Genomic DNA, 26,408 nt, shown 5'->3' on the forward strand with positions numbered 1-26,408 from the left:
CCAGGTCCTGGGTGCCAGAGGGAAGCTGGGAGAAGGAAGGCCTACTCTTGCACAAATTTCGTGCATCGGGTCTGTGTGTGTGTGTGTGTGTGTGTGTGTGTATTTTACAGTGATTGGGCTTTTAGAGTAAAAGATAGGGGTAAAGATTTTTGTATGTGACTCTTTGACTAAAGTTTATGTAGCTTAAGATAGCTGTATCATGCCGAAACTGGTTTGGCTCAGTGGATGGAGCGTCTGCCTACGGACTGAAGGGTCCCAGGTTCGATTCCGGTTGGGGGCATGTGCCTTGGTTGTGGGCACATCCCCTGTGGGGATTGTGTGGGAGGCGGCTGATTGACGTTTCTCTCTCATCAATGTTTCTAGCTCTCTATTCCTGTACCTTCCTCTCTGTAAAAAGATCAATGAAATATGTAAATATTTTTAAAAAGATAGTTGCATCATAATGGAGAAACCAGTTTCAAGAGAGAAGGAAGCAAGAACTAGCATTTATTGAGAGTCTATAAGGTGTCAGAAGCTTTACATAAATGATCTTGTTTAATCTTCAGTAACACATGAATAGGAATTATTTTTCTCCAATTTACAGATGAAGAAAGCCAAGTTCCAGAGTTATAAATCCCACAGGTAGTAAGTGGCAGAGCCGAAGTTTGAATCTAGATCTTACTGATTCCAAAAATCATGTTTCTGCTATTGTACAATAGCTCCTTTAGCAGAAGCGTCTCTGCCTGCCTCATACATTCTATATTGTAGCTATTTGGATGGCTGCTCTGGAATAGTTTCATTTGCTACCTTTCTGTGTGTAATAAATAGTTTTGGTAGAATTGAGTACTTCAATTTGCTATTTTTTTTTATGCCAGCTACATAAGATATGCCTGACCTATAGTGGAATTATGGTTTTCTTATTTTTTTTTAAGAATAAAAATAAAAATACAGGCAGTCCTCGGGTTACGTCGGACTTGACGTACTTTGTTTCATGGTTACTTCGCCATCTCCCATTTATTAAAAAAAAAAAAAAAGTTCTGTCATTTTGATGTATGTGTGCTTTATGTTTTTTATTGTTTATTTACCATAAGTAAAGGTCAGGAATTGTTACCTTTTAATTTTTAATTTTTATTTTTTACTGTTTCACATCATTACTGCTGTGTATGTGCTCCTTGTAAATGACGTAGGTGGGTTCCGACTTACAGCGAAAATCGAGTTACGTCGCACCGTAGGAATGGATCTCCGACGTAACCCGAGGACCTACTGTATGTGAATATATTTCTTTCCTATTTATGAATTTTTGTTTTCTGTCCCCCAGAACTTTATGAAATCTTCCTATCAAGAGCAAAAGAACGGTGCAAAAGCCTCAGTGAAACAAGTTCAGAGACTGATACAGAAGGTGTGATTATTACTGTTTTTCTTTTCAATGAAAGGGAAACTGTTGAGGCCCCAGGGCCATGGGGTTCAGGCAGGCCCAAGGTGGTGGTGGTGGAGGGGCCTTATTTAACCATCGTGGGGCACAGGTTGTTGGTGTGGCTATGCTTCTTGCAGCAGTTGACGGGAGGGGGTGCAGGCAGGTGTAATACTTGTGGCAAATGATTTTGTCGTCATTATGCTTCTGGGCAAGCTGGCAGAGGGAGGGCTTGATACCATCCTGCAGATGAAGCGCCAAGTGCAGGGTGGCCTCTCTGAATATTGTAGTCGGAGAGGTGTGGCTGTCCTCCAGCTGCTTGCCCATAAGAATCACACACTACTGCGCAGCTGGCGTGGCTCAGTGGTTGAGCATTGGCCCACAAGCCAGGAGACCACGGTTCGATTCCCCGCCAGGGCACATGCCAGGGTGGCAGGCTCCAGCCCCAGTGTGGGGCAAGCAGGAGGCAGCCAATCAGTGATTCTCATCGTTGATGTTTCTATCTTTCTCTCCCTCTCCCTTTCTCTCTGAAATCAATAAAAATATATTAAAAAATAAAAAGTAAATAAAAATCACACACTACTATTCAGGTGGGATGCTCTCCTTGTCTTGGATTTTAGCTTTGACATTCTTAGTGGTGTCACTGCGTTTAGCCTCCAGGGTGATGATCTTGCCAGTCTTCACAAAGATCTACAGGGGAGGCTGCTCCAACCTTCGTTGAAGAGAAAGGGTGTGATTATTTTTTGTTAACAAAAATTTTTGTATGAAAGTCCAGTCACTGAAGCTTATATCATGGTTATTGATTATTACCATGTGTCAGGAACTATAGAATTGCTTTACATATATTATCTAATCTAATGTTAACAACTCTTTCAGTAGTTGATATCCTGGATGATATAGGAAGAAATTCAAAGTAGTTAATTTATAAGCAGTGAAGTCATGATGTAAACCCAAGCTGTTGGACTCCAGAGCCCAGGATTTAATTGTAGCCGTTAAGAATAATGGGGGTGAAGTATTTTTAGGCCAATGTGTGTGTTTTTTTAATCACCCCTCCCCCCCCCCCCGCACCCCCCAAAAAAAAGATATTTTTCCCATTGTTTTTAGAGAGAGTAGAAGGGAGGGAGGGAGGAAGGGAAACATCAATGTGAGAGAGATACATTGATTGGTTGCCTCCCACATGTGCCCCAACTGGGCCAGGGACCGAACCTACAACCCAGGTACATGCCTTTGACCAGGAATTGAACCCAAGACCCTTTGGTCACAGGATGATGCTCTAACCATAGAACACACCCACCACAACCCAACTTATAATTTAAAGATAGATGATCTTTATACCTCATTTGTGACCTCCTGTCTCCTCTCTCACTGATTTTCACTCACTTCCCAATACATCTTTTTTATAATTCTTATGCCTAATCTTTGTTTAATTCACTTATATGCTCCTTTTATTCCTCCACTCTTATTAATTTTCTTCTGATCATTTTGGGAAAAATCATTTTTTTCCTGTTATCATAATTTATTAAATTTAGATAAATTTGTTCAACCATCTCTTGTCCTTAAATTATGGAAAGCCTTTTGTCTGCCAGTCACTTTTCTTTCTGTATTTGTTCTACTTAGTAGAAAGCAAACCCTCTTCTCTTGCCTGTATGTACAACTCTAAAAATGAACATGGCTTAGGATAGAGAAATGGTGCATATCGCAGAGTGGTTTTCTGTGAGTATGTAAATATCCCTGTTAAATTCGAGCATTGGTATCCACTCACCTAGGAAAGGCTTTTCTCTTTTTGGATTTAAATTCTCTGGACCTCTCTTACACAGTTCTGTTAGGCCCTTTTAAAAAATGATACTTGAAATGTTTTTATCTAGTTATTGTGGGAATGACAATCTACCTACCCGCTATTAAAAACAAAGAAACCGTACCGTAAAAAAAAAGGAAGTAGAAACCCTTCACCATATAACTTTCTGATAAATGCATAGATGTATTCTTCACCAAAGAAGCTCTAAATTTCAGCAAAAGCTGTGTGGCATTTCTTTAAGTTTCTGGATTGTTCAGCTTTTAACTTTCCTTAAGTAACGTATATTCCATGTAATCATTCTGTGTTTGTAAGATTGAACTGGATACAGCCAAGTAATAATTGTAACTTTATTTACCTGGCAAATATAGGTGTATCTATTGCTGATCGGGAGGCCAGTCTGGAATTAATTAAGTTGGACATATCCCGTACATTTCCATCTCTCTACATCTTTCAGAAGGTGAGGGTTTCTAACCATGTTTTTAACTACTTTTTAAAAAATCCAAGTGAACAAATTCTCTAAATTCATAGCTATTATTATTTAAAGGTAAAACTATAAAAATTAGGGAACTTTATATTAAAAAAATGTGAAACTATTATAGTAGGAAAATTTTAATGGAAATGTTACTGTTTTATTCCACTGACTGAATGCATTGCAGTGAGCATAGCACATAATAATTTTATATAGTAGGTACTTGGTTAATTATCATTAAGCTGAATTTCTTTGTTTTTTTATTCTGTAAAATATTTGAAATTAACTATTTTGCCTACTAAATTGTGTAAATATAAAGGACTTTGTCTCCAAATTTAAAATATTTTCAGAATTACTGTTGAAATGGTGGCGGGGGGTTTCTGCAGAGACTATTAAGACATTGCTTAAAAAAAAAAGAAGTTTCTTATAGGGATATAAAGTACAGCATAGGGAATATAGTGAATAAAGTTGCTTATACTTTATGAAAAATTATTACATTTTATGTGTAGTTTATATTTGACTCAAATCTTTAAATATATGGAATTTATCTTTAGATTGATAAAATGGCAAACATTTTTACTGTTAAGATAAAAATGATTAGTAAACTTAATTTAGTGTAGCTTCATGGTATTTTTTTTTCTTAAGTTGTATTATATAAAATGGAACATTCTGTTTTCCTTATAATCTTATTGTATCAAATCCAGAAGTCTTTAAAATTGTATATAAACTATATAGCTTATGTCACTCAAGTGAGTTTGTTTGACTTTTTCTTGTTTAGGATTTTGAAATTTTCTTTAGAAAGCATCTTGGCAGAGTACATTTAGAATATTTCTTACAATGATTAAATATAGTAACTAAAATTAATTATTTGGGAAATGCTAAAGTTTATTAACATGATATTTGACAAGTAACTTGGAGACAATTATTTGTATAGTATGACATTTCATTTTTCTCTCCGAAGGGTGGCCCATATCATGATGTTTTACATAGTATCTTAGGGGCATATACATGTTACAGACCTGATGTTGGTTATGTAAGTATTTGTTTCCATCTGTTTTTTAATATAAACATTTATTATATTGTAATTGCTCCAAAATGTGTATATCTCTGTCTTTTTCCTTCGGGTCTATCAACTTATCCAGAAAGGAACCTTTCCTTCTCCTACCAGAGATTTATAAGGCCAGCTGCCAGCATTCTGGGAGAGTAGCTGGGGATTGCATCATTCAATTCGTAAACTTGTATTTATTGCCGCTGCTGTTGGTCTGCTGCCTTCTCCCCTTCTTCCTAACCTTCCTTTCCGTGACTGTGCCTCCAGGTTGAGGGAAGCATAGGTGAGGGAATGTGTTCCTTTTACGGATTGTCAACCAATCCTAGTTTTATTTTATTTTATTTTACTCACCAGAGAATATTTTTTCCATTGATATTTAGAGAGAGTGGAAGGGAGGGAGAGATGGGAGAGAGAGACAGATATCAATTTAAGAGAGACACATTCATTGGTTGCCTCCCACACGTGCAACAACCAGCTCAAGGATCAAACCTAAAATCTATGTACATACCCTTGATCAGGAATCAGATCCATGACCCTTAGTGTGACAGTTGACATTCTAACCACTGAGCACACCAGCCAGAGCAGCACTTACCACCTTTTAATAAAACATATGATTTACTTGTTTGTTGTTTATTGTGTAGCTACTCCTTCTAAACTGTAAGTCTTTAATTCACTGAGGTATCCCAAGTACCTAGAACAATATCTGTCATCCTATATAATAAAAGGCTAATATGCAAATTGTCCCCTGGACCAGGAGTTCGACTGGGAGTTCAACCAGGACTGGTTGGCCAACTGTCCATGGCCCCTTCCCCCTGGCTGACCCACGCCCAATCAGCTTCCCCAACCCCATCAGGGGTGGGGCTGGCCCACCAACCACCAGCAGCCGCTCCTCCCTGGCCAGCCTGGCCTGATCTGCCCAACACATTTGTGCACTGGGCCTCTAGTGTGGTGATAAGCACCTAATAACTATTTGGTGAGTGAGTGAGTGAATGAACAAATGTACAAATGAACATGCAACAAAATCGAGTAAGCTCTACCAGGTAGCCACCCTATTATGAGGTCTCTAAGATTCTTCTACTTTAAGACAAAGGTGAGAAGATGAAGGTTTTATGAAGGTGTTCCGGTTAAACATGGCAAATTGAACAGTCACAAAAGAAGCGAGAGAAGTAAGAGAAGAACAAAGAAATAATGAGTCACAGAAGCTAAAGGAATTCTGCTTAGTGGGTAGGAAAGTACCCATTGCGTTTTACAATAAATACCACTGGTCAACCTGGTTAGAGAAATTTCAGATAGTATAGTAACAGAGTGGGAATCCAGATTAAAATGTGCTAAAAAAATTTTAAGGTTGCTAAGAAAATTGAAACAGACGTATTATTGCAATATTCTTAGTGGCCTCTCTGTGTAAGTGTATTATATAAATACCTACCAGAAGTAAGTGCTTGTTAAACTTTTTTTTAATGAAATAATGAATATTTTTACAATAGCAGTTTCATCTGCCTGCTCAGAAATGTAAAATAGGTCTCTATAACTCTCAAGCAAGCACCTAGATAGCTTAGCCTTTTACTCAAGGCCTTTCTAATTTCTCCCATTATTCCCATTATAAGTCTTATGTTCTAACTGTGCTGGTTTTATATGCCTTTACTTATACATCATTCTCTTTTTGGAATGGCTGTTTTATTATTTCCTCCTCCTACCTTTCCAGGAATCCAGCCTCACTATCCCAACCTCCACCTCTTCTTTCTTGGGATTTTAGATTGCTTTTATCCTTTAAAAAATATATATTTTTATTGCATTCTAGAGAGAGACAAAGGGAGGGAAAAAGAGAGAAACATGAATGTGAGAGGGAAACATTGATTGGCTGCCTCCTACCACAGGTATGTGCCCTGACCAGGAATCAAATGGTAAACCTTTTGGTGCCCTGAACGATGTCAAACTACCTGAGCCACACCAGCCAGGGTAATCTCTTTTATTCTTAGTCCTCACTTCCTGCCTCAAACAGATGTGTAATAACAATAAAGACCATCACCTTGTTTTTTAATATATTTTATTGATTTTACACAGAGAGGAATTGAGAGGGACAGAGAGTTAGAAACGTCAATGAGAGAGAAATATCGACCAGCCTCCTCCTGCACACCTCCAACTGGGGATGTGCCCGCAACCAAGGTACATGCCCTTGACCAGAATCGAACCCGGGACCTTTTAGTCCGCAGGCCGACGCTCTATCCACTGAGCCAAACTGGTCCCGGCCATCACCTTGTTTTTATTTAACTTTGTGATTCTATGCTTTGAAAGACTTCAGAGGAAGATGAAATAACTAGTTCACTGAGATAGGCTTCTGGAGCAAGTGAAAGCTGATATTTTTTTCCAAAATTTTTCTTTTTATTTCTTTTTATTATTTTAATTTTTTTTTTTTTTTTTTTTTTTTTTTTTTTTTTTTTTTTTTTTTTTTATTGATTTCAGAGAGGAAGGGAGAAAGAGAGAGAGAAACAAACATCAGTGATGAGAGAGAATCATTGATCGGCTGCCTTCTGTACGCCCCCTCCTGGGGATCGAGCCCATAACCCAGGTACGTGCCCTTGACTGGAATTAAACCTGGAACCCTTCAGTCTGCAGGCCGATGCTCTATCCACTGAGCCAAACCAGCTAGGGCAAAAAAAATTTTTTTTAAACTACACCATATAATAAGAAAATTTTAAATAGGGAGATTTTATAATAATTGAGTTCTCTGTATTTACTTTTGTTGTGGGGGAAAAGAAATCTTAGTATTTTACCTTATAATATTACTTTATAATTTTTCAGGAATGCAATAAATAAACACTATAGAATTATTATTATAAAACCATTTTGATTAATTTCCTTTCCCTTTGAAGGTCCAAGGGATGTCCTTCATAGCAGCAGTTCTTATTCTCAATTTGGAAGAGGCAGATGCCTTCATTGCGTTTGCAAATCTGCTGAATAAGCCATGCCAGTTGGCCTTCTTCCGTGTGGATCACAGCATGGTATGGACATTGGGAATGATTCATGTTTTTTTGTTGACTGTCAGTTTCAGTCTGAATGTCCTTTTAAATATTTTTTTTTTCTCTCTGCTTAAAAAAAAAGTGTATTAGTTTTTTTAAATAAAGCTTTATTGTTCAGATTATTACAATTGTTCCTCTTTTTCCCCCCCATAGCTCCACCCTCAGCTCTCACCCCCCCCCCCACTGTCCTCATCCATAGGTGTATGATTTTTGTCCAGTCTCTTTCCGAACCTCCCACATCCCTTTCCCCCTGAGAATTGTCAGTCCACTCCCTTTCTATGGCCCTGATTCTATTCTATTCACCAGTTTATTCTGTTCATCAGATTTTTTATTCACTTGATTTTTAGATTCACTTATTGATAGTTATGTATTTGTTGTTCATAATTTTTATCTTTACCTTTTTCTTCTTCCTCTTTTTTTTTTTTAAATATATATTTTATTGATTTTTTTACAGAGAGGAAGGGAGAGAGATAAGAGAGCTAGAAACGTTGATGAGAGAGAAACATCAACCAGCTGCCTCTTGCACACCCCCTACCGGGGATATGCCCACAACCAGTGTACATGCCCTTGACCAGAATCAAACCTGAGACCCTTCAGTCCGCAGACCGATACTCTACCACTGAGCCAAACCGGTTTTGGCTTCTTCCTCTTCTTAAAGAATACCTTTCAGCATTTCATATAATAATGGTTTGTCCGTGATGAACTCCTTTAGTTTTTTCTTATCTGTGAAGCTCTTTATCTGACCTTCAATTCTGAATGATAGCTTTGCTGGATAGAGTAATCTTGGTTGTAGGTTCTTGTTATTCATCACTTTGAATATTTCTTGCCACTCCTGTCTGGCCTGCATAGTTTCTGTTGAGAAATCAGCTGACAGTCTTGTAGGTAATTATTTTTCTCTTGCTGCTTTTAATATTCTCTCTTTGTCTTTTGCTCTTGGCATTTTAATTGTGATGTGTCTTGGTGTGACCCTCTTTGGATTCCTTTTGTTTGGGGTTCTGTGCACTTCCTGAACTTTTAAGTCTATTTCTTTCACCAAGTGGGGGAATTTTTCTGTCATTATTTCTTTAAATAGATTTTCAGTATCTTTTTATTATTATTATTATTAAATATATTTTATTGATTTTCTACAGAGAGGAAGGGAAAGGGACAGAGAGCCAGAAACATAGATGAGAGAAACATCAATCAGCTGCCTCCTGCACACCCCCATGGGGATGGGCCCTCAACCAAGGTACATGCCCCTAAATGGAACCAAACCTGAGACCCCTCAGTCCACAGACCAATGCTCTATCCACTGAGCCAAACTGGCCAGGGCGGTTTCAGTATCTTGCTCTCTCTTCTTTTTTTTCTTTTTTTTCTTTTTTTTTTTTTTAATATATTTTATTGATTTTCTTACAGGGAGGAAGGGAGAGAGATAGAGAGCTAGAAACGTCGATGAGAGAGAAACATCAACCAGCTGCCTCTTGCACACCCCCTACCGGGGATGTTCCCACAACCAATGTACATGCCCTTGGCTGATATTGAACCTGGGACCTTTCAGTCTGCAGACCGACGCCCTACCACTGAGCCAAACCAGTTTCGGCTTGCTCTCTCTTCTTCTGGCACCCCCATAATTCAGATGTTGGTATGCTCTAAGTTGTCCCAGAGGCTCCTTACACTATCTTCATATTGTATTTTGGGATTTTTTTTTTTTTTTTTTTTTTTTTTTTGCTTTTCTGGTTGAGTGCTTTTTGCTTCTTTGTATTTCCAATCTTTGACTTACTTCTTGTGATCCTCTAGTCTGCTGTTGGATCTCTGTATATTATTTTATATTTCAGTCAGTGTATGCTTAATTTCTAGTTGTTCCTTTTTCATATCCTCAAGAGTCTCACTAAATTTATTGACAGTTTCTAGAAGATACTTTTTTTGCTTTGGTAGCAAGCGGATATTTAAAAAAAATTATTTTATTGATTTTTTTAGAGAGAGAGGGAGAAGGATAGAGTGTTAGAAACATTGATGAGAGAGAAACACTGATCAGATGCCTCCTGCACCCCCCCCACTGGGGATGTGCCTGCAACCAAAGTACATGCCCTTGACCGGAATCAAACCTGGGACCCCTCAGTCCGCAGGCCGACGCTCTATCCACTGAGCCAAACCAGTTTTGAAAAACCTTATAACTGTGGTTTTGAACTCTATATCCAGTCATTTGCTTTCCTCCATTTCTTTCATTTGTGATCTGTTTCTTTTTCTCCACATTTTGGCTGCTTCCCTGAGTTGATAGAGTGGCTTTGTGTGCTAGATGTCCTATAGGACCCAGTGGCTCAGCCTCCTCTGTTAACTGAGGTGGACACTCTTGTTGCACCCTTTTGTGGGCTGTGTGCACAGTCTTGTTGTAGTTAAGCCTTGATTGTTGTTGGTATCACTGGGAGGAATTAACCTCCAGGCCAATTGACTGTGAGGATCAGCTGTATCTATGATGGGAGAACTTCTGTGCTGGAGATACCCTTATGAGGTAAGACTTGCTTCAGTGGAGCTTTGGTGCTCACTTCTGTCTGCCCCCTGAGTGTGTCCCTTATGGATTTGAGGAGTTGTAATCTGGATGGTCCTACTTTGACCATTGGGTACACTGGCTCTTGGATCTCCAAGGAGGAGCTAATTTATTGATAGCTTCTGCCTGAGGCCACCCAGCAGGAAGTACAGATAGATCTGCAGATTCCTCTTTGTTTGGGTTTTGGAGGTGCCCAGATGAGGCCCAGCTGTGAAGCAAGGCAAACTGCTACTGGGCCTCGGGCCTTCTTTTGGATGTTCTGGGTCTCACTGACTCAGCTGCAGTTTGTTAGGTAAGTTTAGAATTCAAAGGACCAGACCATTCATATGCAAAAGCCTCTGTGCTCAGCTTGGATGAGGCAGAGTCTCAGGGCGGAGCAAACAGCATTGGATGGGATCTCAGGGTGGAGCTAACAGTGCCTTAAAAGGCCCCTAGGTCTCAGTGTCCCATTGTAGTCACTGCAAGCACCTCTGAGAGAAAGCCACCCTCAAGTTTTGCCTACTGCCAGTCTAGTTTCTCCCCCTTGTTGAGTCTGGGTCCTTAGAGTCACGCCCAGAACTGGAGTTCAGAGCAGTTAGGAGCTTGTGTCTTCCTCCCAATTGGTAAAGCCAGCAGCGTATTCAGTACCTCAGCACGTGCCTCTGTACCTCTGTACTTTCTTTCTGCAGCTCCTCTGAGTCTCAGTGTGCTTTTCTCTTTCCTTCTAGTTGTAGAATTTCCACTCAACCAGCCTTCCTGTGGTTCTGGATGATGTCCGTTTTGCCTTTTAGTTGTAGTTTTGAAATTGTTGTGTGAGGCAGTAGTTCTTGGTTTCTCCTCTTTATTCTTAAATATGTTTTTATTGATTTTTAGAGATAGAGAAAGGAAAAGGGATAGAGATATAGAAACATCAGTGAGAGAGAAACATCATCAATCAGCTGCCTCCAGCCTACCCCTTCCTAGGGATCAAGCCTGAAAACCTGGGCATATACCCTGACTGGGAATCGAACCTTAGTCTCTTAGTTCCTGGGTCAATGCCCAACCACACCAGCTGGACTGAATGCCCTTTTAGATTGTGAAAACAATAGAAGATTAAAGTAATGTGATCTAAAAATAAACTTTTCTTGTGCTAAGTGAAGTAAGTCAGGCAGAAAAAGCCAAGAACCATATAATATTTGCTCATGTGGAATATAAAATTGAAACTCGTGGACACAGCACTGAGGTGGTTGCCAGAGAGAATAGGGGATTGATACGGGCCTAATGTATAGTGATAGAAGATGATGTGACTTTGGGTGGTGAGCACACAGTGAAACATACAGATCTTGTAACATAGAAGCCTACATCTGAAACCTATGTGATCCTATTAACCAGTGTCACCTCAATAAACTTAATAAAAGAGTAATAAATAAACTTTTTATTGAAATAATAGTTTTATGAATGCATGATGAAGACTCTGAAGAGGTGCTAAGCAAGAGTTTCTGTTAACTTATAATTGAGGATTTATTTAATTTCTATTTCTATAGCCTACTCTAATTATTGATATTTCCATTTTCAGATGTTGAAATATTTTGCAACATTTGAAGTATTTTTTGAAGAAAATCTCTCCAAACTATTTCTTCATTTCAAATCTTATAGTCTTACACCAGACATATACTTGATAGACTGGTAAGTGATAACTTATGAACATGAAATATAATAATCAAAAGGAAACATAGGGTAACTTTTTGTGTGTTTTAGGAACTAAAGTTAGCTCATGCAGAGGATCATAAATATAAAAAAACTCTTCCCTTACAAATAAAGAAACTCACATTTTTGTGAGGAGGCATTTGATTAAGAGCATGGACTCGGGGGTTGAAATCAGAACCTCTCAGTTTGTGTTTTAATTTCTTACAAAAGGGGAATGCCATATTTTGAGTTGTAGTGAGAGTGATTTACATGGATTATCTCATGCAATGCCTAGTTCATACTAAGCTTTCAACGTTAGTTGCTATATCTTGTTAACACACAAGGGCTTGTGATAGCTATTATAGTGTGGTATTTTTTTTAAACTGGGCTCTGTTTTTTTCAAGGCTTTGTCCAGCTTCTGACAGGAATGATGTCTTATTTAGGTGCTAATGTCTTTTTTCAACTTTACAATTCCAGCTTCTCTGTTTTAACTTAGAGGGTTTGCCCAAGACTTTGGTGAGCAGTAGCCGGTAGATTATAGAATGGCAGGTGAATTTTGCCAAAGAGATAGAGGAGTTGATCTTAAGATAGGTTAAGAGTGTGTGTGTGTGTGTGTGTGTATATATGTGAAACATTTAAACCTTAAATCCTAATCATTTAAATCAATAGGTTTATGTAAATTTTTAATATAGAAAAAGAAATAATTAATGGCATTGAGCAAATATGATATCTTCTCAGTTATTTGGGTTTCTTTTATTTAGACTTTTTTTTTTTTTTTTTAAGTTATTTTTCAGGTATTTTCTTTCATTCCCATTAGGAATGTTAGAGTTCCTTTGGATTATATCATGGGACCCAGAGGATCAAGATCAAATATTAAATTTGTAAAGAAGGGGAAAAAAATAACTTGGTTGTCAGCCTTGATGACTGTGAACATGAGGCACATCAAGGTTACAACTAATATAGGGAACAGAATGGAACTGATAATGAATGAATATCACATATTAGAAACTGCCTAGGCACTATATGTTTCTACTTTAAGAAGTAGACATGGATTTTTGTTTCACTGCCTCTGTTGAATTTATTATATACAAATCGTAGAATCAATTGTGTGGGGAAAAACAGGAATAAAAAAGTGGCAGTGCTAGTAAGTTTTGTTTGTTGTTGTTGTTGTTGTTGGAGAGTTTTTAGTTCCCTTTCTCAAGTTTCATCAGCCCTAAACTGTAAGACACAGTCTGTGTAAAAACTGTGTACTTTCTTTGCCAATGCAACTTTAAGGAGAAGTTCTCTAGCACCTATTCTCCCTACTTCCCCAACCAGAATGCCACCCTGAAGCACCACTGGATAATGAATTACATGATCAGACATTGTCAGCAAGGATGTGAAAAAAACCATTTTGGTGATTCTGTTGGAGCGTATACATTGCTCCAAAAGAAGTAGTAAGTAAAGTTTGGTTAAGGAGGAAAAAAAATAACCAGTGGATGTTTGTGGAAGGAGAAGAGAAAAGAGAGAAGTAAGACTTTATAATTTTGTATTTAGGGTACTAAAAGATGATACTTGGGTTTCTTCTACAATATAAAAACAATAACTAACTTTTATTGAATATTTCTTATGTGCCAGTCACTGTTCTAAAAACACTTTACATATATAAACCTCTTTATTTTTTAAAACAATCCTAAGATGTAGGTTACATTATCTTTTGTTTACTAATAAGGAAACAGGTACAACAAGAGTAAATAATCTTGCTCAAAGTAACACAACTAATAAGTTGCATATCTAAGATTCAGACTCAGACATTCTGGTTTCAGAGCCATACCCTTAACAGCTAGGCTGTTCTGCCACTCTAGTGTTGTATTGTGCCATGTCTCTACATAAGGTTGTAAATTCACATAATTTACTTACGTATTACTTAATTTTGTATTACTCAAGCTGTTTTCGAGAAGAAGCCGTATTTCATTTGCCTTTCTATCCCTAATTAAGCACTGTGTTGTTGTTGTTTTAATATAGAGATGCCTAATGAGTGAATGAATAAAATGAAAATTTTCAATGACTATTTTCCCCCCTAATTTTAGGATCTTCACCCTATATAGCAAATCACTACCACTTGATCTGGCATGTCGAGTTTGGGATGTATTTTGCAGAGATGGAGAAGAATTTTTATTTAGGACTGGATTAGGGATCCTGCGATTATATGAAGATATTCTCCTGCAGATGGATTTTATTCATATAGCACAGTTTCTAACTAAATTACCAGAAGATATTACATCAGAAAAGCTATTCAGCTGTATTGCAGCAATTCAGATGCAGAATAGCACCAAAAAATGGCCTCAGGTAGAGTGACATTTTCCCTACTTCTAATAGATGTGTTAAAACAATCAGTTGACTTCTTACAAAAAAAAAACAAAAAAAAAAAGTCATGTATTTCTCAAATGTTAGTGCTTAAATTTTTAAAAAAATCTTTTAAAAGTAATTCTTGACTTTGAAAGAGCAAGAGTTTAAAACAGATTGCTTCTTTTTCACCTCTCCAAATCTATGGATTTATTTTTCTGTAAATTCAGTAATATTTTATGATTTTAGTGAAGTACAACTTACAATAGTCAGTCTTTGCCAAAGCAAATATATTATTATTTTTGTATTTCAAATAGACAGCAATTATATTAAACACCTGTTATGTACTAAGGATTTGCAATAGAAGAAAATAATATATGATCCTGGCTTTTTAGATGCTTGGTCTTGTTAGGGAAGCAAACATTGGCAGTCTAAGTAACATAAAAGACAGTAAGTAGTATTATTTGCTTCATGAATGATAGACAATAGGCTAGGCATTATAAATAAGCTCAGTTTTATTGCTTATGAAAATGAAATGTAAGGATATTGGTCCATAAAATGTTCTGTTACCAAATAGTAATGTAAGACTACAGGATGGGGCAAAAGTATGTTTACAATTGTGAGAACACAAAATACAGAGTTTATTCTTGTTTTATTATATTATTTTCCATGTAAACAACTGTAACCCTACTTTGGCCCCAATCTGTATTTAACAAGTGATGAAAACTGAAAACTAAAATATATATCATAAAATTGGGTTGAAACAAAAGGATTTGAGAATGGCAGTCTCAAACTTAAGTGTTGATATACTGTAGTTATTTAATTCTCTTAAATCTACATGGTAGTGTTTTGAGGATTAATCTTTACTCTGTATAATTTCAGGTCTTTGCATCTGTAATGAAGGATATTAAAGAAGGAGACAAGAATAATAGTCCTACTCTGAAAAGCTAATCTTCAAAATTAACAAACTAATTGGAATATAACTGTCTTTTGATAAAAGTTTTTGTTTCCTATGTAAAAAGGATGGAAAAATCTAAAAGAATCAAGACATGGAAAACTGCTGATTTTGAATTCCATGGCTGAAGTAAATGAAATAAGTAACCTATTGACAGTATTAATTTTTTAAAAAAGTATTTTGTAGGGAGCATCATTTTACAAAAGAAAAAGTTTAAATGACTAGTTTATACTCCATAATTTGGAGTGAACAGTAATGCAATAAAAATTTTTTAACAGCTTTGAAGATACTTTAAACTTTACATCTTCTTTTTTTTTTTTTTTTTTTAATAGTCACCATATAAAAGCACTTTGGAGGTCAGAGCAGGATTGTTAAATACGACTTTAACTTCCAAAATACTATTTGAAATAAACACCTTAGTACAGATATTGTGTATCTCAAGTGCTGACCTTTTGAAGATTTTATAAACCAAGAATAAGCAACTTTGGTTGTAAATTATTTAAGTTACTGAAGTTGTTTATCTTCATTCACAGGTCAGGGCAAATCTTGGTTATATGGGAACTGGAAATACTTGGGAAGTTGATTTTCATGTTTTTCCACTGTATCATGTCTATTTGTTTCTTAAAGAGAATTTTTTTTCCCTTAAGTAATCCTATTAAAGAAATTTAGCCTTTCTGTTTATAGTTTAAAAACTTGTTCATCTAGTAATTTAAGAAAGCTAATTGGTAGAATCTTTGCACTTTAGTGGACTGAAGACTTGATTTGGGGAGTAAGTCCATAAATATAAATGAGATTTTTCCCCCCACTGGTAAAAGTAAAAAAGTATGAATTTTGACAGTTCTTGGAAAAACTTGAGATTTTTTTAGTTAAAATTCCTTCATTGTTTGTAGAAATAAAAATTTTTAATTTCAGTTTGAAATTTGAAATCTTAATATGTAACCAAGTCTATGACTTGTAAAATACTGTGCATAATTTTCTAATCAACGTAAATAAGAGTAAAAGATAAAGTGAACTTTTTCTAATGAGTCTAACTTTGATGGTAGAGTGGATAGACAAATTATTAATTATTGGTAAATTGACATTAAATTTATTATAATATGTTTAATTCTTATACCTAAAATAAATCACTTGAATATTATGAGTGATATATAATATGCTGTTTGGTTAATAGCATATATAGTTTGAAACAGCACAGCACACTGTTTCTGTTAGTGGTATATTGTCTTCAAACTAACGAACCTGAGGGTCTTGTTAGTGTTGTGACTGCCTTTTTAGGAGTATGGGACCAGATGTGCCCGGATGTTTTTACCCCATGGGGCATTCTAGCTTAGGGACCGCTGGTGGAGCCCTCAGAAGCTAGCTCCTGTCACAGAGCTTCCTTAGTGGAAGCTAGTGATGGTAGTGTAATAAAATATTGAGGGAGCACCCAGGGACTTATAAAAGGTTTTATAATAACACTTTGACTCTGGTAAATGCTTCTTTCACATTGGTGACCCTGACAGAGGGAATGTAAGCCCTGCAGCAATCTCATTGAGATTATTCTACCTGCCTGAGTTTAACCTTCCTTTTGTGTATTTCTTTCCTGAGTTGGACCTAAGTTACTGTATTTCTTTTTCTCATTTTTATTATTGTACAGTTTCTTTACCTTTCAAATATAAATGTATATATAAAATGTAAATATAAGGAATTCACTAAAAACCACTATTAACAAGTACTGTGTAAATAAAACTTGTAAGCAGAGTAATTACGTGAAATGAGTCTTCATTACTTTGGGGATATCTGGCTTATTTAATCACAGTTGGAGGGGGGGGAAAAAGGGAATACACTTTTTTGTTGCCAAATTTCTCTTCCAAGGGAGAGACTGACAGTACTGGCAGATAAAATATTGTATTGTATCATGCCTTGTACCTCCCATACAGACAGTATGGAGTTATTTACATAGTCAATGTATGAGAGTTTTTCTTTTGGTTAAAGTATATTTTCAATTAAAACATAACTTTTCCTATAGTCCCCAAGATACTGTAAAATTTAACATCGTGTTTCATTTAGTCTAATATTACATAAGTATTTAATTTGCCATGTCTAATATTACAAAATGAAACACCATGTTAAATTTCACAGTATCTTGGGAAAAGTTACATTTTAATTGAAAATATACTTTAACCAAAAGAAAACCTCTCATATATTGTCTATGTAAATAACTCCATATTGCCTGTTTGGGAGGTACAAGGCATGATACAATATATATATATATATATTTCTACTTAATCAATATGTGTATTTCTCACTTAATTGTCCTTTTAGCCCAGGTTTATGTTGTTTAAGTGCTATTAGAGGAACCCATTAACTATCAAAGTTTTCAGAAGTCACATAACATAGTCATAGTTTTTGCTGATTTATTCTGCATTGATGACCTTCATATAATTTAATTGAGTATATTTGACTTACAAAAGTTAGGTAATATTTGCAAAAAGACATTGAGATTTTCAAAGCCTCTGACTTGAAGATAATGACTTTCATTGTAACTTAGGAATTAATGTTATCTTCATCTAGAGAAGTCAACATATTAGAGTCTATACTGTTGGACGTTATAATTCTAAGTCATATAATCATGGAATAATTCACATAGTTTCATAATGCCATATGATTTATTTTTATTTTTTCATAACCTATTTTTGTTTAGATAAAACTATTTTGTATTCCAGGAGTATATTCAAATACCAGAGATTGGTATAAAAGAGGCAAAAAATATGTGAGGTAGTATTGAAAAATTAGATTTTAATTTGCCATGACTAGTTCACATAGTGTCAGTCTTGCCTCTGGGGGAAAAATTGATTTTTGTATCAAATCTATATTGTTTTGATATTGTCAGAGCAGTACCTAAAATATGAATTCCCAAATGTAGTAAAGTTTAATTAATTAGAACTTCACTGCTTCATAACATGTAAAGATAAAAATTAAAGTTTTTAAAAATATTTCAGGGAAAGTAGCTACTTCAGAGAGAGAAGAAAGCCTTGGCCTTTAGATATATATAATATTATATATATCTAATATATGATATATATATATTATAATATATATATGGTATGTTTTTATTGATGTCAGAGAGGGAGAAACATCAGTGATGAGATCATCCATTGGCTGCCTCCTGCATGCCCCCTGCTGGGGATGGAGCCTGAAAACTAGGCATGTGCCCTGACTTGGAATCAAACCAGGACCTCCTGTTGATGGGTCCACACACTACCACTGAGCATATTTTTTTATTATTATTTTTTAAACACTCCAGATTCTTTTTTTTTTTTTTTTAAATATATTTTATTGCTATTTTACAGAGAGGAGGAAGAAAGAAAGAGAGCTAGAAACGTCGATGAGAGAGAAACATCGACCAGCTGCCTCTTGCACATCCTGTATCGGGGATGTGCCCGCAACCAATGTACATGCCCTTGACCGGAATCGAACCTGGGACCTTTCAGTCCACAGACCAACGCTCTACCACTAAGCCAAACCAGTTTCAGCCTGAGCATATTTTTTAAATCGGAGGACATGCCCATTGATTATTGAGGAAGGGAGGGGGAGAGGGAGGGGAAGAGGGAGAGAGAGGGGGAGAAAAAGGGAGGGAGGGAGGGGGGGGGAGGACAATGGGGGGTGGGGAGGGTGGGGTGGGAACCTGGTGGAGGGGGGAAGAAATAAGGAACCTTTGTAATAATATGAACAATAAAGATTGATTAAAAAAAAAAAAAGTCACCCCCTTAGAGAAAACATCTAGATCTCAGTTTGTTTTTTCCAACAACTACCGGCTGACCCTATGCAGGGCTCCAGGCCTAGAAAAGCAGCAAAACCACCAGGACCGGCTGCAGTGACTTAACAACCCACTGCCCTGGCACTGACCAATCAGTAAAGGCCACACCGGAAAGAACACACCTGGAAAACTGATGAATATTCTGCTAAAACCTTTTCGAGACCTCCCCTAAGATTCCCGTCTGAAAAGAAAGTCCTCTAGACAAAGGACCCAGCACTCGCCCTCCCTCTGGCAAGCAGCCTGAATCCTTTTTTCCCTCTTCTTCCCCCACAGACAGACAATCTCCGAAACTCTTCTGAGTCCCACCAGGGAGCACAATAGGCAGCAACAACTCATCCCAGGCTAATCCCCTGAATCTGTCCTCAATGCCCCTTTTTCTCTGACTTCCCAGAGAGCTAAGGCAGCCCAGCCTAGCATTTTCCTGTTGCTTCTATGGTAGGCCCTTTCTCGTTTTACTGACCCCAGCTTTATTTATTTTTAATATATTTCATTGATTTTTTTTTTACAGAGAGGAAAGGAAAGAGATGGTTAGAAACATCTATGAGAGAGAAACATCCATCAGCTGCTTCCTGCACACCTCCTACTGGGGATGTGCCTGCAACCAAGGTACATGCCCTTGACCGGAATCCAATCTGGGACCCTTCAGAGCAGGCAGACTAACCACTGAGCCAAACCAGCTAAGGCTGACCCCAGCTTTAATAAACATATGCTCATAGTCACCTGGACTTGTGTTATGAAATTTTTCCTACACAAAGTCAAGAATCCACCCACTACCTGCTGACCCTAGACAAACCCACACAGAGTCAGGTCCCTGTCCAGTAACAGTACTATCACTAGCTGACAATGTTTTCTATAGTTGTTTTGTATTGTTTCCACTACAGTCTAAACTCAGGTCAGAAACACTGGTTTGTTTGGTTTTTAAACCGCTGAATTGCTAGTGCCCAATATATTGTAGTACTGGGCACTCACTACCAATGATGGTAATGGATGAGTAGGCTATTATTTTGGCCATTCCTCAGTGAACTTTCCCTTTAGTTAAAGTATTTCTATTAGAGAGATTATGCACTTAGCCAGAAAGAAGTTCAACTCAAATATTTAAAGGTTGAGTAGAACAGAATGAAATAGGAATTGGAAGGATCTGGTATTTGAAGGAAGAAGTGTTTTTCCTAAAGGAATGGTTGATAGTTTTATATGGCAATGAGGTTGAGATGAGGACTATGAGATGTACATTAAACGTAGCATCTTGTAGATCAGCGGTCGCCAACTAGCCACTGGTGGTCTGTGAAGTCCGAAAGGTTGGTGACCACTGGTTTAAGGAAATCTTTGGAGCAGCGCTCACCAACTGGTGGTCTGTGAACCACTGGTGGTCCATGAGGTCAAAGGTTGGCAAATACTGATGTGGATCAGTGATTTCCTTATTTACCTCTGTGTGTAGTGAGTGGGGTGGCCAGATGTGATTGAAGAATCAGTGGGAGGAAGGGGAATTAAAAATTGCTAATGTAGGTAATTGTAAAGTTAGCTGTAAAAGGGAACGGAGTAGGTAGTAAATAGCTGGTGGGAATAAAGGAGGTTGTCTCTTTGTTTTTCAAGATGGAAGAGTTTTGAATATTTAAATGTGAATAGAAAGTATTCGGTAAAGGCTTAAATAGGGAAAGGGATAATGTGTCATCTGAGATTCTTGCATAAGCTGTAAGGAAATGGATCCAGAGCAAAACTGGAGGGACTGTGGAAAAGATGTTCAGACGCAGGTAGATTTGTAAATTTGGTTTTGAGAATCTGAAAGGAAAGTCTGCCTGGTAAATATTGTTTAGTTTGTGAGGTAGGCAGAAAGTGGAGTCATCTAATTTAAGCAAGAGGGAGCTGTCGTGTGTGTGTGTGTGTGTGTGTGTGTGTGTGTTTCACTTCTATGATTGGATGGGTGGTGAAGTCACTGATATGAAAATTATTTTTAGAAGAGGAAGACATAAGTGTTTGAAAAGTCAGGGAGGAAGAAATTTTGGAGGATAGTTTGATGAAGGTAAAAAATCTTATGTAGCCCTGGCCGGAGTGGCTCAGTTGGTTGGGATGCTGCCCGTGCACCAAAAGGTGGGGAATTGGAATCCAGATCAGGGCACATGTCCAGGTTCCAGATTCTATCCCAGTTCGGGTGCATGCGGGAGGCAGGCAATCAATGTTTCTTACAGTGATGTTTCTCTCTTCCCCTTTTTCTCTCTGAAATAAAATTTCTTTTTTAAAGAAAAACAATCTTACTTAAGAGTGAGACTGACACCTAATTGTATTTGATTAGAAGGAGGTAGGATTTAAGAGTAATTGTTGAGATTAACATTTTATCTTAATACTGGGCAAGCCAATTTTTCTCTGAGCATCCGGTTTTTTCATGACAATGTAGGAATAAAAGTAATCTGCTAATCTCCACGTGTTTTGAAGGCTGCTGAAGATGGTTATGATTGCTGTACATTGTAAATTCTTGAACTTTGTACAAATAGTTATTAAAGTTGTTGTAGTCAGAAATGGTATGGCAGGCACGCCACAAATTCTGAGGTGGGGGGAGGGAAAGAGGAACTTGTTGAAAGGGACTGCAGACTACAAGGGGGGAGGTGCTTGAAGGCTGGAAAAAAAAACACAAAAAGACAAGCCCTGCGCTTTCCTATAGGCGCCCACGCTAATTATTGGTTATTGAATTACGGGATCTTTATTACTGGTCACAACGCTCGATTTATCACTGCATCCAGGTCTCCCTTACCCTGAAACAACTTTCTTGAATTCCACCGTTATCTTAATTTACTAGTTTTCTCTCCCATTCCACTCACAAAAGAGCCCTTTTCTTGTTTATTTCGGGGAATTTTAACTCTAAATGTGAACGGCGGGCGAGCTTGGCAATACGTGTTTGACACCCTCACCTGGGTGCTCACCTTTGGGACCTAAGGACCTTCGGCCGGCGGGGCTTAATCCCAGCAGCCAGGGGGACAGGTGTCTTGCAAACGGCTAAGAGCGCTACCCAGTACCCTCCGGTGCGGGAGGAAACAGGGCTCTCCGTGGTGGGCAGGCGCGCCCGGTGCCACGGAGCTAGCCGAACGCCGACTTGTGCAGCGGAACCCAGCCGCCGAGGGACACCGGTCCCAGGAAACGCCAACCAGCACCCAGGTGCATCTTCTGCGCCAAATCTCGCGCCGGCGGGGGCGGGGGTGGGGGGGGCGGGGACGAGGAGCGCGAAGTATCGCGAGATGACGGTGTTTTCCCGCGAAAGAGAAGCGCGCGTTTTTCTCTGGCCGGGACCTGTGGAGAGGACCGAGGCGGCCGCGGCGGAGGGCACGGCGCGCGGCGGGGCAGGGTCTTCGGGGAGGGCACTCGGCCGCGGAGAGAGTGCAGCCATGCCGGCGCAGCAGCCCGCGAGCAGCGACGGTGAGTGAGGGGGACCTTCCTCGGGGCACGGGCGGCGGCGTCCCGGGCGGAGGGGGCCGCAGCGTGGAAGCTGCACTGCAGCCCGGCTTTGGGGGCAGAGCTGGCCCCGGGCAGAGGCCGAGGAGGAAAAGAGGGGTTAGATGGAAGCTGCGCGGCGGGAGGGGAGGGTGCTCGGAATTGCGCGTCTTTGCACGTTTCAGGAGGTTTTATTTACACGCGAGAGCCGCCTTTTCCCCGGCGCCCTCCCACCCCCACCCCCCTGTTTGTAAGCGGGGGTTCGGGCCACTTGTTGGCACCGTGAAGCGGAGGGTGTCCCTTCCGAGCTGATGCCGGCGTCCCCGCGGGTCCCCGGCGTCTCCCTCGAATGTGTCTGGGAAGGAGAGGAAGGTTCTTATGGGGAAGTTGAGTCATTGGGTTATGTTTTCGAAACCGCAACTGGGAAGCCTTCTCCCCTCTTAGGGGCCGCGCAGCCGGAGCCCGCGGTCATCACCCCGGCCATGCTGGAGGAGGAGGAGCAGCTGGAGGCCGCGGGGCTGGAGCGGGAGCGGCAGATGCTGGAAAAGGTAACGGGCCGGCGGGGCCGGCGGGGCCGGCGGGGCCGGCGCTTCCTTCCCTCCGCAGGTGTGTCCGGGCCGCCGCCGGCCGGGCTGCTCAGCTGTGGGCCGGGCCCGTGCTCCCCCGGCTGTTTACGATGCTTATCGGTCAGACCTGGGCACGTGCTGTGAATGAAGGCGGCTGCGAGGAGAGGAGGTTTGGCCTTCTCCTCTCTTGTGAGAGAGAACGTCGCCTTGCTTGGTTGGCCATTTAATGTTCCCCGGGTTGAGGGTGAGTGCTTTTCTTAGTGCCGTTTGCCACCTAAGTGACCCCCCTGCGTTTTGGTATTTGGGGCTACCACTTAAGATTCTGCAGGTGAAAGTGTGGTGTGCTTTTTCCGTAAGTTGGTCTCCTTGCGGTTTTCACGTACAGAGTATCTACTATGTTGTAGATGAGTAAAAGAAGTGTCTAACCTCTTGATAACTCATTTCCGAAATACATTTCTCTCCGATAAGGAAGTCCTACCCTGCTATTTAATTATTGCATAAGCAAGAAAAAGAATAGCTAGCCACCAGCTCTTTCCTACCGCCTCCGAAGTGATTTTCTCATAATAAATCATTTAGCCCTCCCGCTGTTAGGATATGGGTACTTTTGATGTCTCCATTTACTTAAGACAAAACAAGTGGTTGGGGTCACACACTAACAACTCCAATGTGAACTGTGTGTGACTCCAGCGTTCTTGTCCTTAACTCTATACCCCTCTAGGGAAATACATATATTAGTATTGGACGCCGTGTAATTACAAAACCACGTGTTTTGGGAACTATTGCTCTCCAGAGGCAAATATTCTGTGAGGTAGGTTCTGTTCTCACCTCATTTTAGGGATGAGGAAACGGCGGCACTTGCAGGTGGTCTGGTCCCCTCTCCTCTGCTAGTAAATGGCAGAGCCAAGGTTGTCATGCAGGCGGCGAGGTTCCAGAAGCCACACTTTTTAAGCACCATACTGTACTGCATGCCAGTAACAAAGGTTCTGCCATTACTGATTATCCATAGTTGACAATAATCGGTTAAGGTAATACGCTAACAAATTCTAATAAAATTGGGAGGTTGATATTTTTATTTTTAAAAAAATATATTTCATTGATTTTTATTTATTTATTATTTTTTTACAGAGAGGAAGGGAGAGAGAGAGTTAGAAACATCGATGAGAGAGAAACACATCACCTACCTCTTGCACACCCACTACTGGGTATGTGCCCACAACCAAGGTGCATGCCCTTGACCGTAATTGAACCCGGGACTCTTGAATCCGAAGGTCGACGCTCTATCGGATAGAGTCTATCCACTGAACCAAACCGGTTATGGTGGGAGGTTGATCTTGAACCACTTTTCCTCATTTTCTGAATTTCCATAGTATTTTTTAAATTACTTATTTGACTTTCTCACTTTGTTTATTGAAGGCACATCACCTTTGTTTCTGTTGTCTCTGCAGGTAGCAAATAGTAAATTTTATTGAATTTCTAAGTATGGTGAATATTTTGTAATTTATCACATAGCACATCATAGAGTACCTTTTAAAGGGGGAATCCTGGGACAAGTGTCCAAAATAGATAGTATCAACTTAAGATGTTTTAGGAGTGATAAATCCTTAATTTTTGTGTAGTATGTATCTTCATTTTTATAACCCATGAATACTGTTGGGTAAGGAACTATCATTTCAAAAAAAGATGAGGTACAATAAGAATACATTACCAGAATGCATAGTAAGAGGAAGAAACATTTACAAACTCAAAATTTTAGTACCTTGAGTATTAGCTGATGAAACTAGCAATCAAAATGACTTCTGCTTCCAGTGATATTTTTAAACCTTTGAACAAACATTTTGCAATTAGTTCTACACTTTTTTTTTTTAGAATTGTTATTGTTGAGAGATAAGTATAGTACAGCTAGCTTTTTTTTAAAGCAGTTATGCAATTAACAGCAATTTTTAATCCACTTTTAGTCCTTCCATGCATGAATAAAGCATATAGTTATTTTTAATCCTTTTAATACAAGAGTATAATTTGTTCAAAGAAAACCTTATATTGTGCTCCATTGTTATTAGGTTGTCTTATGTAAGTATTGAAATAATTTGATTAATTTTTGCTCTTGACATTTATAAGGTATTTCCTATGTGATTTTGAAGAAAGTTCTAAAAATGAGTCTCTACCTATAAGTCTTTGGGGGCCAAAAACCTCACTATAGAAGAGGAAAGATTCCTTTTCAGAAAACACAGTACTTATGGGCATATATTTAGAAGTATTTACTTAGGAGAGGAAGAGCCCGCTTAAGCCTTAATGAGAAGCATTTACTTTGCTTTAGGAGGTTTTAACGATTGTAAAGACCCTGGACAATGCCTTTGACATTCACGTGCTACACTTGTTCTCTTTTTTTTTTTCTCGCCTCCATTTCCTTTAGAAAGAAGCCATTGTTAGTCTAGAATTACTTAAGAGCAGCGTTAATGTGTCTGAAGTGGGGGGAGGGTAAAGGTGAGAGATCTCGGGAGAGGTAAAAGGAAAAAATAGTTTATATTGTGTAGACTGAAATATAACTCTTCCCACCCCCAAAATCTGGGGTTGTATTGGGAGAGATCGTGGGGTAGACAAAGGGAATTTGTTTATGCCTTTGGTCTCTTGTTAGTAGCAAACATTTTAACGCTACTGTCAGGCATTCACAGCTTTCCACAGATGAAGCTATGATTTACCTTACTATAACAATGAAGTTAAGACAAGAAAAAGTAATGATAAGATTTGCTGCAAAATTACTTTGAAATACTTGAGACTGGGTTTAAAGGTTAACCATTGGCATAGTATTCTACTTAGATAAATTGTAAATTGTTCATGATAGCATCTTAAAGTTTTAATGTAAAAAAAATGGCTGCTAATTTATTGTGAACAGGATTTCAGGTAGCAAATATATGTAAGTTAAGCCCGGAATAATTTTCACTAAAATTTTAAACAAATATATAAAGTTAAAAATTCAAAAATTCATTTTTATAAAGTCCTAAGTAATTTAATCTCCCCATTTGTAAGGCCTACCTCATTCATTGACTGCCTATGGTAATCACAGTAGTATATTGTTAATAGTAAAAGACTGAAAAATCTAAAAGAACTGAAAATCGAATTTGATAAGGTATCAATAGATTAACTGCATGAATAAGATAGGCGATTTTAAAGTATTTTTTCTGTAGCCTTAGCTGATTTGGACTGTGAAGGGTCCCAGGTTTGATTCCAGCTAAAGGCATATGCCTGGGTACTGGGGACATGCTAGAGGCAGCGGATCAATGATTCTCATCATTAATTTTCTCTCTCCCTCTCCTCCCTTCCTCTCTGAAATCAAAGAAATATATATTTTTAAAAATATTTTTCTGCAATGTGTTGCTTTAGTTATTTTTATCCACAGGTACTGCAATGTGTTGCTTTAGTTATTTTTATCCGTAGGTGTCTTGATTTTGTAATAGAAATTAA

At 38.6% G+C, this 26,408-nt stretch overlaps 2 protein-coding genes and 1 long non-coding RNA gene across 6 annotated transcripts in view; 2 read left to right on the plus strand and 1 right to left on the minus strand.

Moving 5' to 3' along the window:
- TBC1D12 (TBC1 domain family member 12) overlaps positions 1 to 16,911 on the plus strand; it is a 61,852-nt gene extending 44,941 nt beyond the window's left edge. For all 3 annotated transcript variants that reach the window (XM_036438603.2, XM_036438606.2, XM_036438607.2), the window contains 7 exons: positions 1,298 to 1,378; positions 3,554 to 3,642; positions 4,616 to 4,687; positions 7,573 to 7,701; positions 11,778 to 11,887; positions 13,957 to 14,215; positions 15,095 to 16,911. In XM_036438603.2, coding sequence (XP_036294496.1) covers positions 1,298 to 1,378; positions 3,554 to 3,642; positions 4,616 to 4,687; positions 7,573 to 7,701; positions 11,778 to 11,887; positions 13,957 to 14,215; positions 15,095 to 15,163 — 809 coding nt within the window. In that variant the 3' untranslated portion in view covers positions 15,164 to 16,911. The remainder of the gene's footprint in view (positions 1 to 1,297; positions 1,379 to 3,553; positions 3,643 to 4,615; positions 4,688 to 7,572; positions 7,702 to 11,777; positions 11,888 to 13,956; positions 14,216 to 15,094) is intronic.
- LOC123652382 lies at positions 15,970 to 17,208 on the minus strand. The gene is made up of 2 exons (XR_006741696.1): positions 16,399 to 17,208; positions 15,970 to 16,294 (listed from the first exon to the last, which is right to left on the minus strand). It is a non-coding gene; the product is annotated as an uncharacterized LOC123652382 (long non-coding RNA).
- Positions 17,209 to 22,175: 4,967 nt separating this feature from the next.
- HELLS (helicase, lymphoid specific) overlaps positions 22,176 to 26,408 on the plus strand; it is a 28,432-nt gene continuing 24,199 nt past the window's right edge. For both annotated transcript variants that reach the window (XR_006741697.1, XM_045581916.1), the window contains exons 1-2: positions 22,176 to 22,368; positions 22,828 to 22,931. Coding sequence is in view for 1 of the 2 variants with exons in the window: in XM_045581916.1 (XP_045437872.1) it covers positions 22,191 to 22,368; positions 22,828 to 22,931 (282 nt within the window). In the remaining variant the exon portion in view is untranslated. The remainder of the gene's footprint in view (positions 22,369 to 22,827; positions 22,932 to 26,408) is intronic.

The sequence above is a fragment of the Pipistrellus kuhlii genome, unplaced genomic scaffold (genome assembly GCF_014108245.1).
Source record: "Pipistrellus kuhlii isolate mPipKuh1 unplaced genomic scaffold, mPipKuh1.p scaffold_m20_p_15, whole genome shotgun sequence".
Lineage (NCBI taxonomy): Eukaryota > Metazoa > Chordata > Mammalia > Chiroptera > Vespertilionidae > Pipistrellus > Pipistrellus kuhlii.